An 18,360-nucleotide genomic window follows, 5' to 3' on the forward strand; every position below is an offset into this window, starting at 1 on the left:
GAAGGAAGTCAAATAATTAACATATATTTTAAAAGAGTCAGCTCTAATTCACTCGTTTGCCATTAGCGGCATAAACTGAATTATCTTAATTACAAATAACCAAGCGAATTACATGTTTAATAAATGATGTGCTGTAGCATTTGATTTGCGCACGCAACAAAACGTGCCTATAAATCGAATGGGCGTTATTTAATAAGAATTCCATGTTCTGATTGGTCAAGAGGAAGCGAGCTACGTTTTCTGATTGGCTAGAACTAGAGGCTGCGAGTCTCTGGCCATCCGAGGCATTAAATAGATGACAGTCGGCAGATGGCGCTGTGGAGTCACGTGAGTTATTTGAGGTAAAGGACAGCGGTGCTGTTTTAAAGTAGTGAGTGTGTCTGCTTGTGTTTTTAAGTGTACTTAATATCCAACACCTTTTGCTAAATGTGTCGTAATCTCGTTTGGATTAGTTTTCTGACCAGATCTTTTAATGCTTGTGCATCGCTATCGGTCTTAGAACGTGAATCTTAATACTCTTCTCTGTCTAATTGACAACATTTGATCTTCGTCGGGTCGAGCGCGTTGAATTCAATGTAAACAAATCCAGTTTCGCGGTTTTCATCCACAAACTCGTCTGGAATCACCGTCAGCGGCTTTCACCAGCCTCTCAAGTGTCTTGGAGTCAGCAGGAGATGATCTGGCCGTTTAGTCAGGCCTTGGACTAAAGTTGAAGCCATTTAATCGAGTCTGTCAAGACTGTCAGATTCGTCGCGAGGCCTCTTATCTGTGGATGAGGAAGTGAACGGACCGAGCTCACCCAGGTAATCAAATACTTTTTATTTGTATCTATTTTATTAAATTACTGCTTAATAAAGGCATTTTAATCACATAAGACCGTAAAAAGCTATCTGTTAGCTGTTTAAAGCACAAAGTGGCTCGTAGCATCTTGGCGCAATGCTATTTTTGGCCTAGAGAGCTAAGCGGCTAACTGTGTGTTTATAAATATGATTAAGGGTCCTAGTTTTACTTAACATTGTGTCTTGGTGCAGACGAGATAAAATTAAATACTAAATGCCGTTGTGAGCTTAGTACAACATTAGTATATAATCGCATTTGGTTACTTTGACCTGCCATAGTTTTGACAGGTGCTAGCAAGCTAATCAATTAGCTTGGGGATTAGCTTTGCGTGCCGTTACAGTGTATCTGTACATGCATTGAACTCTTTTCTGAAATCGTTCTTTTACAGTATTGTGTGTTATTTTGTCAGTTGTTACTATGTTTTACTTGAACTGTCATACATGGTCAAGAATGGGGTAGAACCTTGTCTCGCCTTACGGCCTTTTCTGATAAAATACTTTTCTGTTATTTGACAGTGTTTTTTTTTGTTTTTGTGAGTTTAAATCAAATACTTGTTTGTATGTCAAACTATCGACAGCTGTCATCTAGCGCCATTCAGTTCAGAATTTGCCAGACTGCTGAAGAGAGTACAGTAGCTGGGTCTTTTAAGGGAACATTTCACTCAAAAACTTTTTCACCCTCATGCCATATAATTTTTAAATTAGTTTATTTCTTCATATGAACACATTAGGAGAAATTTAGAGTTTCCTCACTTGCTCACCAGTGGATCCTCTGCAGTGCCATCATGTACTGAGAATCATTTCCTCCACTTCAAACTGCTGTGTCCAGCTAAAATATGGGTCCTATATCCATAATATTGCTTTCACCAGTGAAAAAGTAATTTCATATGAATGAGGAGAGAAGTATAAACATATCAAGCAACTTTTACAAGTCAAAACAGTTAAAATATGGAGAGGGTGGATTTTTGTTATTTTTTGTTTATTTTTTTTTATTACTCAAGGAAGTGTAACTATGGATTATAGACTCAACTATATTTTAGCCAGAAGCAACAATTTAAAGTTAAAACACCTTAATGATGGATTTTTCTTACAAACGCAGCTTTTCACTTCACAAACTGTTAATTGATGTAATAGAGTTTGTGGCTCATTATGATGTCTTTATCAGCTGTTTGCACTTTCATTCTGATGGCACCCATTCACTGCAGAGTATTAGGCAATGCCTAATCTTTTCCGATAAAGAAACAAACTCATCTTGGAAGGCCTGAGGTTGAGTGCATTTTTCAGCAATTTTTTTGGGGTGAACTACTCCTTTAATGAGAGATAATGATACTAATGTCATGTGAGAATTGTGATTAATTGCAAAAAAAAAAATTCCATATCCAACAGCATTACTTTCTAATGTGCTGCTATATTAAGATTAACTTTTTTTTTTTTTTTTTTTTTTTTTTTTTTTTCGCTGTTTTGTGTTATTGGAGAACAGTTTAGTGCCAGTGAATTCACTAATAGATTGCACAAGTATTTTATGTTAATTTCCTTTATAAATAATGTTATTTTTTTATAAAAATTGTGTTTCTTGTGTAGGAGAAAGGATCCCATTTGATGGGAGAATCCTCTTTCCTTTACTCCTGGGTGAACCGGTGATCTGTCAAAATGGGTATGTTCTCAGTTAAAAAAAAATATATATATTGAAAGGATTTTTAGCAGAAAAAGGCTGTAATCTGTTTATATATGTATAATCTAATTATAATAAGAATTTGTAATAAAAATACCCTGTAGATGAGCAGGAGGCCCTGAATTCCATCATGCAAGACCTGGTGGTGCTTCACCGATCCAGTCGACCATCTGTTCTGCCTGACCTGGGCAAACCCAAGGCCTCCTCTCCCAAGAACCAGGTCTGCATGGACTCTTTCCTTATTCACATCAGCACCAGCTACTTAGTGTTTATCATTTTTATTTTTAAGAAACTCGCATTACCAACTCACAAACTATTACAGCATTACCACTTATTTGTCATTTGAACACATACAAAGAGAATGTATACTGTAAAAGTGACCACAGTTAAATAAGGGTGATGACAGTGACTTTGTTTAAAATGTTCATTATGTAGTTTAAAATGTCTTGATATCTTTGAGAATTTATGTACCAATTTTGAGTGCGAGGTAAACCAAGCCTATTAAACATCTTAAGTTAATCCAAAATGTGCTATGTACAATACAGAATCAGTCTGGTTAAAATAATCAGAATTTGCTGCAACTCAGTATGTATTCTTTTCCTTTTTTAAATTTTTATTTAAACTGTGAAACAAGGACAATCTGTGAAACTAATCCATCAACACAGTCAAAGGCACATTAAAAAGAACACTAAAATCTTTGCAATATTGCTATCAATGCTTATTTTCTGTTCTACACAAATATCATTGTGAATCTACATTTATATTGAATATTGTCTGTGTTTCCCAGTGCTGTTTCACACTGTAGTGGATAAGAAACCGTTTGCATTGGTAGATGGGTAAAACTGTGTTTTCTTGTCCACAGAATGATGTAAGGGTGAAGTTTGAGTACAGAGGAGAGAAGAGGTAATGACCACAATTCCTGCTTCTGCTCTACATCACTTCCTATTTTTAGCACTTCCCTCTAGAGGTTTCTCTTAATTAAACCTGTCCGACAGAGCCCTGTAGACACTGCGTAATCGATCTTGTGTTAGCTAGTCCAAACCTGCACTTTTATTCCCACTTTTATTCACTTTACATAAGATGTTTTGGTCTAAGCCAAATTAACTAAGGGGCTTCTTATTTAGTTAAAGTGTTAGTGAATTAGTGTTGTGCGTAGTCATGTGTTTGTGTGCATCAGAGTGTGTGTCTTTATGTGTGTTTAGGCAAATACTAAGAACCAAACACTGGCAGAATAGATGCAATGCTGAAATAAGAATGATTTTTATTTATTTTGGTCATTTTGATATGATCCCCAGTGTTTGGGGTAAACACATTACAAGTCATTTGAGTTACGCTATCAGATTACTTTTCTCAAGTAACTAGTAAAGAAATGCATTGCTTTTTCAAACAATTGACTTAATTTACTTTATTTTCCCATTTATTCACTGACACATCCCCTGCTGCTGTGTTAAGAAAAATTGGGAGTGAGGTGCAGAGGCACTTTCATTAGTCTGAGGCTTATTCATTTCACTGTTGGTTCACAGGGCTTTTAACAGTTGCCAAAAATCGAACCTTTGGGGGTTTTTTGTTCTTAAAAAACAAATAAACAAGGCAGCTGACCAAAATAATGTAAAAGTAACATATTACTTTCCATTAAAAGTAACTATGTAATGCATTAAGTAACTTTCCCCAACACTTTTGATCACTATAGCATAGAAAGTTTTAATACAAACCTAATTATTTAATTATTTAAATAGAGAGAATGCATTGGGAGGAACCTTTTGCTTGATTTTGTCAAAGTAGCAGATGATGGTGTGGTTTATAATGTTTTATGTGTTACTTTAAGGATCCTGCAGTTCCCTCGACCTGTCAGTCTTGACGATCTGAGCACCAAAGCTAAAGTAGCATTTGGGCAGACCATGGATCTGCATTACACCAATAATGAGGTAAAATATGCTACTACAGCTTTATTGTATTTATGATGTGTTTATTTGAATGCTTTCATAACAGAAAGATTGTTGTCCTTTTCTCTGTCCTGTAGCTTGTGATTCCGTTGAGTACTCAGGACGACCTGGATAAAGCTGTGGAGCTGTTGGATCGATCAGTGCATATGAAGAGCCTAAAAATCCTGCTTGTGCTCCCCTCCTGTACTCAGGTCAGTGGACATTATAAACTATGTTCAGAGAAAATGTTCTAGTCTGAGACCTGTAACCTAATCTAAAAGCTAAATGCATCAAATGTTCTTGTGCTTTCAGAACACTGTCTCCAGTAAGGACCTGTTGCCAACTCACGAGAACTTGGACAACACAGACTTCAGTGTTGCAGATAAAAAGAGCATGTTGGCACTCATAGGTGGGTTGCACTCGTGGTTTTGAATTGCATCCTTGACAGAAGTCAACATAAATACAAAATTGACCCTACTTACTTTTTAAATGCACACTCTTGGCCTGATTGTGCTCAATTCATTATAAGATTTTTCTTTAAAAGAAAAAAATCTGTTCATGATCTTTTATCAAACTATAGCGACTTACTCTTCTTCTGAAATGATTTTCCATTTGGGTTTATCTGACAAATCTCTTTTACTTTTGAGTCCCTCACCTTGATCCCCCTGACTCCATTATGTTCAGATGATGAAAGTGCGTAAGGTGTTTGTTGGGGCTGCACGATATATCGAAATACCACAAATGTTAATATTGCAATATGGATATCGTAATGGCGTGCGATAACTGAATCATTTTAATAATAGGATACTTAAATCAAAACATTGCAAAAGGTCAAAGTTTTAGTTCGACGCATATAGCAGAGAATCGCTTGATGTTAAAAAGAGTTATTAAGTGCAATACGTTGACGAAACCAACTCTTTGCCATCTCATCTTGCTGTCTGACTCATACCTAAAGCGTGCGCACAAGCAGCATCTCGCACAGCGTCTCTTCAGTTCTGCCGCACACGAGCAAAGTACACACACACAGACATAGAAACGAGTTTCAGACAACGTGTGAATAGCAAGTTAATTCGTCTGTCTCAACTCCTCATGTCTGAACAGACATATACACACAGAATAATGTCAGTAGTACCCATCTAGACCGTTATTCTCGCAAATGCAGTCGGTTATGTTATAAATGAATGTAAACAGCTGAAAAAGAAATCCGATGTGTATCATTATACTGAATCCATGCAGTCAGTTTTAAAGGGACAGCAGCCTATAAATACATGCTGCTGAATATGTCACCAATGTTAATCAAACAACAAAATAGCTATAACAAAGATTAATCTAAATTTAATTAATACTTGCTCTCTTGTTGCTTCTCCAGGTTCTCAGTCAACCGATCGTAGCTCTCCTCCTCCGGGCTATATTCCTGATGCTCTCCAGCATGTGGCCAGAAACGGCTCTTTCACAAGCATCAACAGTGAGGGCGAGTTCATACCAGAGAGCATGGACCAGGTACAAAGTCTCACACATCTGGTTGAGCTGATGTGGGTTTACGAAGCAGTAGTATAATCAGCCTGTGTCCTGATGGCTCATTTATCTTTTTCTGTTTTTCACTCATATAGATGCTGGACCCTCTGTCTATGAGCAGTCCTGAGAATTCAGCTTCAGGCAGCTGTCCTTCACTGGACAGTCCACTTGATAGGTGAACAACTAACCCACACATACAAGTAACCACAATCAGACTGTTACTGAAGATGGTGGCTTGCCCATAGATTCCTTTTACAAATGCATTACTGAAAATGCAATCTGAACTTGTATCTACAGCATTCCTTTAGGATGTCAGGAATAGGGGTGTGCCAGTACAAGGGGATAGGGATGATCACTTCACGTGACAATGCAGCACGGTTTTCGTCAACAGATGTCGCTGCTTTACTGTCATAAATGTATTTTTTTTGTTGTTAGCATAACTGTTGCAAATAAGTGAAAGTGGAAGTCGTGAAATTTGCCAGGTATGGTAACCCATACTTGGAATTGGTGCTCTGCATTTAACCCATCCGAGTACACACACACAGCAGTGAGAAGTGAACACACTGTGAACACACACCCAGAGCAGTGGGCAGCTATATATCCAGCGTCCGGGGAGCAACTGAGGGTTCAGTGCCTTGCTCAACGTCACTTCAGCCATGGGTATTGAGGGTGGAAGAGAGCACTGTTCATTCACTCCCCCCCCACCTACAACTTCTGCCAGCACCGAGACTTGAACCGGCGACGTTCAGGTTACAAGTCCAGCCCTCTAACCATTAGGCTGCCATAAACATACATTATAGATCAGTGGCGTGATAGTTATATATATAGATCAGTGCTACACGCACATGCCCTGCTCACTCCAAAGTCCTCACTCCACGGGGATAGGGATGATCACTTACAATTTTTTTTTTTATACCGTGAATCGTTCAGTACTGATACTTGTGCCGGCACACCCATAGTCAGGAAAAGTATTAAAGGGATAATTCACCCAAATAGCAAAATTATGTCATTAATAACTCACCCTCATGTTGTCCCAAACCTGTAAGACCTCCGTTTATCTTTGGAACACAGTTTAAGATATTTTAGATTTAGTCCGAGAGCTCTCAGTCCCTCCATAACCTTATTAAATGTGTTTTCTTTCACATCAGATTCTTACATTGTTTCAGTTCATTCAGTTAGGATAATGAGACTGTAGAGTTGTTGTCATTCAAATGGAATCAGTATCAACAAACTCCATCTTTCTACTGCAGGAAACGGAAGCTGCATCTGAAGTGGCATTAGATGTATTTACACAGACTGTTTGATGAAGCTGAGGTGCCATAAATGCATTTACACTGCAGAATTACAAATGCATAAATAACTTTATAAGATTAATGTTTTCAATATTTCTTGAATGTACAAAGAGATTTGAAAAAATGCAATGATACTTTTAAATATGAAACCAAACCACCAGTAGGAGGCAGCAAATGACTGTTTTGATGAGTGTGTCATTTAGTCATTCATTCAATTAATTCGTTCAAATTGCTCATTCATTCAGACTTGAGGCAAATGACTTCTTTATGAATGGGTTAACGAATCATTGACTCCCTCGATTGTTCAAAAACATGGATTCATTCAGTAACAAAACACGTTTTGTTGCTGGGAGACAGGGGCCAGTTGTATAAACCTCGCCTTTATGTTAAAAGTATGAGTTTTACTTAGATTATGATTTAGATTAATATATGCTTTTATGTTACTGAATTTCAAATATATGACCAGTCTTAAAGAAAAAAATTAGAAGACTAACTTGTAAGACTAGTTTAAACCTTTTATGCAACCGGCCCCAGTTCTGCTGTGGCTTTGATTAGAATGATTTTTCTTCAGCGAAATTGAGCAAAAACAGTCCATATTATGCCTAAAATGTCAAAAGTCACGTAATTTTAACTTCTTGTTTATTGAACTACTATTGTATAAAATCAGTGTTACTTTGCAGTTGTGTTGATATTCAGGGAAACATCTTGGTTGTATAATGTTGCTTGCCTAAATCCTAATTTATAAATATATATTTTTTGTATTCTTCTATAACTTTTATGTTGTTGCGCTCATTTGTTTTGATTTCTGCACAAATCTCTCTCTCTCTCTCTCTCTCACTCTCACTCAGACAGGATGCGCAAGCCTCGTCTGGCTTTATCAGTCGCTGTTTACACTGAATGCATAAATTCAGAATCATTCTCACATTAAAATTTTTGGTCGCCACGTTTCAGTGCTTCAGTACTTATTGTTTTTGTTATTGAGGTTTTAATCAGGCTTCTTGTCTGGTCAAGCAAGTATAATTCTCTTTAACCAGCTCCTTTAAATAAAAAAATACTTGGACCAGTGTTAATCGAGCCCTGTGGTTCCCCCACAGTTTACTTTGGCCTTAGATGTATTATAAATTGCAAACTTTGTGTCTTCTTGACTCGCAGTGGAGAAGTGACATGTTTACATGCAGATTAAGTAAAAGAGTAAGTGTGACGTCAAAATGGACCAGCTCAAATCTGCTATTTCCAGTTCCTGCCTGGTCGATCGGTGCACCTCTTGTACTAAGCAGCACAAGTGTTTTTAACATTAATAAAAAGAAGAAATTATCCTTGAGCTACAAATCAGCATATTAGAATGATTTCTGAGGATCATGTGGCACCGAAAGCTGAAGTATCTAAAATTCACCTTTGCCTCACAGGAAGAAATTACATTTGAAAATATTTTATAATAAATAGAAAAGGAATGTCTTAAAATAGTAATGATACAGTTGTTGCTTTTTTATCAAATAAATGCTGCCTTGGTGAGCATGAGAGACTTTTTGAACAGTAATGTCCAGTTCCTCCTGCATGTAGTTAAATTAAAATACTAAGTGATTTTTTTAATTTTTTTTGATGGATCTCTTCCAGTGATACCTATCCTAAATCCCGTATGCCTCGAGCCCTGAGCTACCCTGATAACCATCAAGAGTTCCCTGGTAAGCTGTTGCTGATCTGTCTGCTTCGATGTCACATGAATACTAACATTAGATTGCATTTCTAAGTCTATGTTGATTGTTTCTGCTCCGTTTCACAGAGTACGATATACCAGTGTTTGAAAAATCAGGGAAGGGAGGAACCTATCCTAGGCGATTTCCCATCTCGTTTGGTCTACACGACTACAGCGATGGTGAGGTTATGTTGGACCTTGGTCATAAACTGAAGCTTGGTAACTTTTCCAAAAAGCAAAACCAATCTAGCACGCGCTGTTTCTAAATTGAATCATCTTTCTCCACTCAGGGCGAAAGACCTTTCCCAGGGCGCGTCGGACTCAGGCTCATGGTTTTCGTTCTCCGGTGAGTTTCAGTCCGACAGAGCAGCAGAGCCTCAGTACTAGCAGTGGAAGCAGCATCTTCACTCCTGAGCTAGAGGAACCGGGGCGCAGACGCCGCGGTAGCGACATAGAGCCCAGCTCTAACCCCACTCTCTCAGTCATGGACATCAGCCCTCCAAGCCGCTGTGAGTTTATTCAGGGTTTGGAGGAGAACATCTTCTGTTTGTACCAGTTTCCTTTGCACTAATATTCTTCACATTGTGGCTGATCTAATGTTAACTTGGTGTTTACATACAGATGAAGCTTACTATTGTTCTGATTTGTCAGAAGTGACACTACTAATTATCCTTGAGTTTGAGATATGCATTTGTAATTTGATCAGCTGGAAATATATGTTGCTTTCCAGTAACCCAATATTTTAAAGTTATTTTATATACACTCTCTTTTAAAATGCATTTATTCAGTAAGGATACATAATATAGAACAAAAGTAACAGTAAAGTCATTTATAATATCACAACAGAAAATCTAGGGTTAGGGGTTCTGTTTCAAAAATGCTGTTTGTTTTAACCTTTCTAATCGATTCAGAAATTAAGTGTTTTTAACTGGTATAATAAGAAAGGATATTAGACCGATTTCTGAAGAATTATGTGAGACTGACGAAACTGGAGTAATGTCTGCTGAAAATTCAGCTTAGCCATCTCAGGATAAATTAAATTTTTAAATATATTTTAAGAGAGTAAAGTTATTTTAAATTGAAATTAACTTACGGACCACTAATGTTTTTACATGTGCAACCAGTAATAGCTTAGCCTTGTTTTCTTCATCCAATCATAGCCCTATCCTACACAATTTCTTAACATTCTTGAAATTGCTCTTTGTGAGTACATTAAACTTATGTTTAGAGTCTTTAATAAATTGTTACATGTTGGACTACAAAATGTATTTAAATAAATTAGTCAAAAAGTTGTGGAGAAACTCTTTATAGTGTGTTGTTCTGTGTGTAATTGCCTCTTTCTTTCTTTCGCTTATAGCCCCTCGGGCTCCCACAAACTGGCGTCTAGGGAAGCTTTTGGGACAAGGAGCGTTCGGGCGAGTGTTTTTGTGCTACGATGCTGACACAGGCAGAGAACTGGCTGTTAAACAGGTGCAGTTTGATCCGGATAGCCCAGAAACCAGCAAGGTGAACATCATTACTTTAAAGGCTTTGTACAACTAGTATGGTGTCTAGTTGAACCTTTGCACTTACTATGGTTTGTATGTGTGTTCAGGAGGTGAGCGCTCTGGAGTGTGAAATTCAGCTGCTGAAAAATCTGTTCCATGAGCGCATTGTTCAGTACTATGGCTGCTTGCGGGATACACATGAAAGAACTCTTTCCATTTTTATGGAGTACATGCCTGGGGTAAGTATGTGTAAATTCACTTGAACAGACATGTTCTTGTGTGCTTACTGTGTCTTCTAAAGTTTTTGGAGACATTTTTATGATCAAAATATAATTCAGGGCTCCAGACTTCGTCAATTTTTCTGCCTGTGCGACAAAATTTTTGGGTTGTTTAACTCATAAGCGCTGCCATTTCTGCTGCATATGAGAAACAACAACGGTATATAATATGGCATGTGGGGCATGCCATGCCTCATTTTGTTAATTTTCTTTGTTAATAAATGTTTTATGAGTGTAACGATGAGGCTAAAGCTGAGTGAGAATCCATGTGCAGAAGTTTATTAGAAGGGCGTTCCAGATTCAGCATCAGAAAACAGCAGTGGTGTATAAAGTACTTGAAAGTCATTGTCAAGTAAAAGTAAAGATATCTTACTAGAAAAATACTTTGGTAGAAGTTGAAGTCACCATTTAAAATTAAATGGCTACGTTCACACTGCAGGCTGAAACGACCCAATTCCGATTATTTTGCCCCTATGCGACCTCTATCTGATCTTTTCATGACAGTCTGAACGACACAGATCCGATCTTTTCAAATTTGACCCAGGCCACTTGGGTATGTGGTCCTGAATCCGATACGTATCCGATCTTTTGAAATGCGACCTCCGTCTGAACGGCCAGGCCACATGTATCCGACCCGTACGTCATTGATACGCTACAAACGTCATAATTCTGCGTTGAAGTAGGTGGGAACGAGAGAGCTCCGCTGTTGACTACACTGTTGTTGACATCCATGTTTAACGTTAGCTAACGTTAGTTACTTGCGCAAACAACGAGTGACGTTGTTCACCGTTGAGTACTCTTCTGCGCATGCGGGTCACTTCTGGGTCATTTCAAGTTCACACAGGATATCACAAAAGGTCGCATTTAATTGGAAATGTGAACGGCCTTGCAAAAACGGCCTTCAAAAAAATCGGAATTGAGCATTAAGTGTGAACATGCAGTGTGAACGTAGTCTTAAAGTATTTGATATTTATTGTACTTAATTACGAGAAGTATTTTTGTATATAACATTATTGCACATAACAAATCATGTGCTCATGCAACCAACTGAGAAAGTTAGTCCCAAAAGAGCACCAGTGGGAAGAATGAGTCTGGAGCCCTGTAATTACAAATGTATTACTAAAATATCTGAATGTGTACATTTAAGTACATTGTTGTATGAAGATGTTAATCTCACCAACAGTAAATATACATAACACACTAACAGTTCGAAGCTCTTTTCAAATCAAACATCACTAAAGGGTTAACTTACACTTCAGTTAGACATTAATTCAGTAATGGATTCACTTACTGTTCATTTCCATTTTTTTTCTGAAACTACTTCCGGTCAGGGCTGTGTAGAGACTGTGTCTGTCTTTTTGATAAATGTTGATTTTATGTTCTACAGGGCTCCATTAAAGACCAGCTGAAGTCTTATGGTGCTCTGACGGAGAACGTCACACGTAAATATACACGGCAGATACTAGAAGGCGTATGCTACCTGCATAGTAACATGATCGTCCATAGAGATATCAAAGGTGAACCAACTGCATGTGATATTTATATATACACATATAGAAGCAATACTTATTTTGTAGCTGTTATTTAAATGTCTCTGAAAGTACCTTAGCAAAATTTTCTAACTTATTTTATAAATAGACATTGCCAGAGTTCAGTTCACTGTTTGTCATTTTTCTGTCCGTGAATGAAACCGAGTCAGTACTTTTGTTGTTATGTTTTCAGCTTTTTAATAGAGAGTAGTTACTTTTGACATTCTTGTTTAATTTATACTCTCAAATATTCCTTCCTTTCCTGATGAACATTTTTTCCTGTTCTTTCATTCATATAGGTGCCAATATCCTTCGGGACTCTGCGGGTAATGTGAAGCTGGGTGACTTTGGAGCGAGTCGGCGGCTCCAGACCATCTGCCTGTCCGGAACGGGCATTAAGTCAGTGACGGGTACACCTTACTGGATGAGCCCTGAGGTCATCAGCGGAGAGGGCTATGGCAGGAAAGCTGATATCTGGTAAGCCCTAAAGTCTGCATGACATGAAAATGCTCTTCCATCTTTTTTGTAAATGCATGTGACCGTGAACATACCTGCTAATTTTTTATTGAAATGTTATAACTTGATGGCAAAATGACATACTTCTCTGTCTTCTACTTAAACCCATTCCTTTTTTACAATTGACTGCATGTTTATGTTCACATCTGTCTCTATTCAATCAACAACCGATGGCTAAATTTTTTACTGTTGCAATATTCAGTTTAACTTGATGCCCATCACAACATGGAAGGAAAAAGGCTGCTTCCATTTCATTGTGATTTTAAACCTTTTAAGCTGAAATTGTGATACTTGTGGAGCTCTTCAATGAGGACCTCTGATGGCCCTGGGTCAGTGTAAAAGACTGTCCAGTTTCTAGCATGTTGTATGATTTCAGGAGCATCGGCTGCACCGTGGTGGAGATGTTGACACAGCGGCCGCCCTGGGCAGAGTTCGAAGCAATGGCAGCCATTTTTAAAATCGCCACACAGCCCACCAACCCCACTCTTCCGCCTCACGTGTCGGACCACTGCCGCGATTTCCTTAAACGGATTTTTGTGGAGACTAAACAGCGTCCAGCTGCTGAGGACCTATTACGGCACACTTTCGTCCACTAGCCACTCCCTCTTCCACCTCTGACCAATCAGAGACTTCCAGAAGTGTCCGTAGGACCATCCATTTTTCAGACTCATCCCAGCAGGCTAAGAGCCCCTACTCGGATCAGAGCGGATAGTGAAGAGGGCAGTGGCCTAATCTCACACGTCTGCTGGAGCAGGAGGGTTGATTTGGAGCAGCTCGATTCCATATGAAAACATTGCACCTTAATTTCACTCAGGGGGTAAGTACCCCTAAAGACTAAACGGAAGTCGGTACCCGAAAAAAACTTGAGGATGTTGTCTTTTAAAGGCTTTCTTTTATTAATTTTTAATGTTTTGATACCCCCATGATTGTGGAGAGCCTTTGCTCTGGGGAGTCCGGTTGGGTTCTGGATGCAGGAAGATCTTTGAATGTCAACCCCAGAACAAGGCAGGTACACCAATACGCTGCTAAAGGGTAAAAGGAAAGAATTAAACAACAGAATAGATGACAGGATGCATGAGACTCTCCAGCCCGGCTGTCTTGGCTTCTAAAAGTTCTAATTTTCTTCCGCAGTCCTCCTAGAACATACATAAACAAGTACATGAACTCTGATGGAAGCTCTTACTGTAGAATATTTACTCACTATGCTGTACAAACATTTGCGTTTGCTGAACTCTCTCTCACCTTCTGATTGCAACCACATAACGGAGTGTATCCTCTCTTTCTAGCTCTAGAATTCGTCAGGATCATGTTCCTGTTTCTGCTTCGTTTCTGTTTTTACTGTGTGCCTTTTTATGACGTCTCCCTCCTCTGTTTTTGTATGCTGCTCTGTCTTAAGTGTCCGATCATTTTTCTAGAATTTTATAGGTTTAATGCACAGCTACTCCCAGCTAGTCTTTCTGTCTGGAATTATTTAGGACAGTTCGGCTCTTCACACTGTTTCTAGATCAGCATAAACAGCCTCTTGCCTTTCCCCCTTTGGTCCCTCTGCTGGCAAACTGATCTCGGGTCAGGTTCAGCTGTGCATTCTCTTAACACAGTGCCGTACACTTCGATCTGATCAGGTAGGCGGGTTGAACACACTCACTCACCAAAGCCAAAAAGACTAAACTAAAAAACCCAGACCACACAGGCAGGGTTTAGTGCCTGGACATTTTACAGTAAGAATCACTCTGATTCCAGTATAAATCTAAAGTACACAGAGAGTTAAGGTCCTTGCACACTGACTTCGAAATTTTCATATGCGTTTTTTTCGTATTCGTCATCCTTTCCTTTCAAAATGCTTGCTACGGATGCGAAAACGCTGATCAAACCTGAGCCTAATTTTTAATTGTTATTTATTTTAAAAAAAAAATTATGATGGGCGCAAGTTTCGGAGGCAGTTTGGAAACATGAGGTTGTATTTATTTTTTAAGGTGTGAAAATTTCGAACTCAGCGTGCAGAGACCTTCAGAGCTGAATGGAGAAATGGATTGCTCTTAATATAAAGTTGACACTGTAAGTGCACTTCTAGTGAAGACCACACAACCTGAATCTGTTCTGCTGATATTTTCCATTCCAGACGTCTGATGTTCCAATTCATCAGAAATCTTCTTCACTCTAACGTATTTCTATAGGTGTCAGAATATGCAGAATTTCACAAATCCTAACAATACTCAGCACTTGACAGTACTAACGGTTTGCCTATAAATGAACCTCGCTATCTCACGATGCCTTGGGACAGGACGTTTCACCCGTTCACACTCTTTGTCAAGCACTTGGTTACACACTTTCTGCTAGTGAACGCTTCGGAATATTTTAGTGCTGTAGTGCCTGCCTTCAGACATAGGTGATAACGTACCTTTTTGGGGTTACCCTAGCTCCCTCCTTAATCCATTAGGTTTGTTTCCTTGTGTCACAATCTGCCGTTCTTAATTAGAAAGCTATTTATTCTTCTCCTCATAATTATGAGAGTATGGTATTAGTGAGTTACCATATGCTTGTTCATTTAATCATTTTAGAATGGAAACACAATTCAAATTTAAGCAGCAGTTTCATGTTGCTTACTTGTAGTGACCTGAGAATAAGAATAAGTTTCAAATTTTTGGTCCGTTCACACAGGACACGTTCTTGTATTCTCTGTCTTTTGTATTACACATGTGGGTCGATGACAGTATGTCATAATAAATAATAAAAAAGAGCATTTGTAGCATAATATTAAATTGGTTGTAACTGTCCTGATATCATAATAAAGAATAAAGCTTACATTAAAATACATTTTAAAAAGTCATTTGACTGAAGATAAAAATTATTTTGACTATTTATTTTTAGTCTTTTGTTATTTTGTTTAAAAAACTTTTTTTTTTAAACACTTGAACTGTTGTTTGCCAAAAGCAATTTTGGCTAAAACGTTCAAGCTGATAGTCACAAGAAAAAAATCTTAAATCAGGAAAATATAACCCATTTCTTAAGATGTATGACCATAACTGTTTTTATGACTGGTTAGGTTAGGATGTTAAATATAATGTGATGTTTTTTTACTCAAATTATTTATTTTTTGTTAAATGATAAAAATGTACACTCAATTGTATTCAAGTGATGTTATTGGTAACTTCATTTTTAAAGTTATTAAACACCAACTCGTGAGAACAAAACGTACTTTGTTTTTTAAGGAATGATGAATGCTACTATATATCATTGACCCATGTGTCCTCGGCTCATTGTTCGTTTTAAAACAATGAACGAACTAACTCGATCTTTAACCTCTTCTTTTCAGATGTGATCAGTCTAGGTGTGTCAGTGCGAGAACTCGTCCTGTGTGAACGCTCTAACTGTAGCAGTGTAAACTACCCCGGGACGATAGATTGTGATAAAATAAGAGAATCTAGCATTTTGCTGTCAGTTAGAGTAACTATAGCAATGAGTCTGCATGTGGTACTCGTTTTTCACACTCCAAGCAAACGTTTGCAGTTTTCTGTTAGTGACTAAGAAAGTCTACCTCCATAGTGTAGAGTTACTTAGGAATGATTTCATGCGGCTGTTCCGGATCATGATATCTGGGAGTGAAGGACATGGAAGACGCGCTCACACAATAGATCTACTGTATTAGCAGTTCTCTATCTGGGGCCGCCTTCTGTCATTTAGACACGGGCCCACTTTGTCGGCTCTTACCCCTTGCAGCCGTTGCCAACCCCGGGTTGCTGTGGCAGTATTTGAAGGAATTTCTCCGCACCCAGTATAATGAGCAAAATTCTGGTCTGTAGAGTTTTAAAGTGCCAGTTCGTAGAACTAAAGCCACATTTATTTTCATTTAAGCATTACTCGTTAGGACAGTGTACAGACATACTACACGAAAAGTAGGCAGTGTATGTTTGTAATGTAGGTACTGTTAAACTGTTCTTTTTGATGCTGAAATGTTTGCACATTTTGAGACCATGATTTTTACACTGATTTTAATACTTTTGCCAGTGTTCATCAGTCATTCGGTGTGTGTGTGTGTTTGTAAGCGACATGCGATCTTGCATGAGTCTGAATGCTTGTTTTCTCTAAGCAGATATGAGAGAAAACGGTTACCAGCTTTGTTGGTTAGGTTGGTCACATGGTCACTCACTGCTCTCTTATCTGTCTGTGGTCAATTCATTGCCACTGTTATGCCGCAACTTGTTCCCCAAACGAACACACTTGCGAAACGAACAGACTAAAGGAGTTCGAAAATGAGAACCGAATGTCTGAATGCCGACTGGTGCCAAAGAAACTGAGTTGGACCAACATGACTGGTATCCTGGCCGGAGTTTGTTGTAAAGTAAATTGAGAATCTTCCTCCTGGAATGTAATGTCAGATTTGTTTTTTTCACCACTAGGTGGCATCATTCAACTATTCGCCTGTATATAAATTGTTGGATTTTTCTTCTTTGAAATATCTCTCCAGTTTAACAATAGAGTTCCATAGCTGCAGAATGCATTGTCTATTTCTGAGAGTACTTACAGAAAGTATTTCCGTGAACTCAAACAGGCTGGATTCGTCAGTGAAACACGCCACTGCTGCCACTCCAGGGTCATGAATGCACTTTGTATTTGTTGGTGTGAGTGTTATATCGTCTGAGTGTGTTTGACTGTCTGTGTTTCAAAGAGACTTCTTTTCTGTGTGCCAGTTGAGTGAGATTATTGCCAGCGCACTTAATGCCTCGCGCCTTGTACAACTGATGACAGAAAAGTAATAAAAAAAAGACAAAAACAAAAGTTTAGAACTATGAAATGAAATGTACGTTTTTTTTAGATGGTACACTTATCTGGTATAGAACTTCTATCTGTTGTTTGTCCTTTTTGTCTATTGTATGAGAAAAGCCATGTTTATAATTCAATTTGGTTTGTGACCAATAAGCCTGTTTATATCAAATCTGTATATCAGTGGTACCGTACGCATATTTTTTTTATATATATATATTTTTATTTTCTCTGTTTTTTGTTTGTTTGTTTTTTTAACTCAAATTCTAAGCATGATTGGCATCATAAAGGCCCACCGTGGCTCTGTGGTCTGCTGATGGCAGGACTGATCGCCCCGCCCTATTTGCAGGATGACATCATGAGATTGTCTATGACGGCTGGCACTCTGTAAAGTGTTGCTAATGATGATGAAAATAAATAATAAAAGATATTTATTTCACTTTTCATGGTGCTGTATTGATTGCTTGGAATATAGTACACCATAAAGTCATGTATTATGTTGTAATATTTTTACAGCTAGGAATTGCTCTGTGGGTTATCTTTCAAATTGCGTAACTCCTTATTTTTTATTCTCTCTCTCTCTCTCTCTCTCTCTCTCTCTCTCTCTCTCTCTCTCTCTATATATATATATATATTTTTATATATATATATATACCCTGTAGCCGCATGCAAAAGTTCAGTATTTTTATTTTTATTTTTCTTTATGAAAGATGTGCCTGATACCTACCCAGGTGGCATTTTTTTGATCAATATAATTACAATTTTTGAAATATAAATTTTCTCTACTATTACTATAACTCCAGTCTTCAGTGTCATACAATCCTCTAGAAATCATACTAAAGCTGTTTTGTTGCTC

The 18,360-nt window shown here is 38.1% G+C and overlaps 1 protein-coding gene across 1 annotated transcript; it reads left to right on the forward strand.

Annotated features, from left to right (window-relative positions):
* Positions 1–318: 318 nt before the first annotated feature.
* On the forward strand, positions 319–17,948 carry map3k2 (mitogen-activated protein kinase kinase kinase 2). The gene is made up of 17 exons (XM_052558843.1): positions 319–803; positions 2,421–2,493; positions 2,616–2,731; positions 3,374–3,414; positions 4,337–4,436; positions 4,532–4,645; positions 4,746–4,842; positions 5,803–5,933; positions 6,044–6,123; positions 8,855–8,922; positions 9,021–9,113; positions 9,224–9,442; positions 10,291–10,439; positions 10,528–10,659; positions 12,086–12,215; positions 12,527–12,704; positions 13,120–17,948. Exons 2-17 carry the CDS (start codon positions 2,490–2,492, stop codon positions 13,337–13,339), a joined length of 1,872 nt encoding a protein of 623 aa, XP_052414803.1. The 5' UTR covers positions 319–803; positions 2,421–2,489; the 3' UTR covers positions 13,340–17,948.
* The last annotated feature ends 412 nt before the right edge of the window (positions 17,949–18,360 follow it).

The sequence above is a fragment of the Carassius gibelio genome, chromosome B6, assembly GCF_023724105.1.
Source record: "Carassius gibelio isolate Cgi1373 ecotype wild population from Czech Republic chromosome B6, carGib1.2-hapl.c, whole genome shotgun sequence".
NCBI lineage: Eukaryota > Metazoa > Chordata > Actinopteri > Cypriniformes > Cyprinidae > Carassius > Carassius gibelio.

Coding starts and splice junctions, on each gene's coding strand:
- map3k2 (XM_052558843.1), top strand. Junction 2,732..3,373: donor CCTCCTCTCCCAAGAACCAG/GTCTGCATGGAC, acceptor TCTTGTCCACAG/AATGATGTAAGGGTGAAGTT. Junction 12,216..12,526: donor CGTCCATAGAGATATCAAAG/GTGAACCAACTG, acceptor TCATTCATATAG/GTGCCAATATCCTTCGGGAC.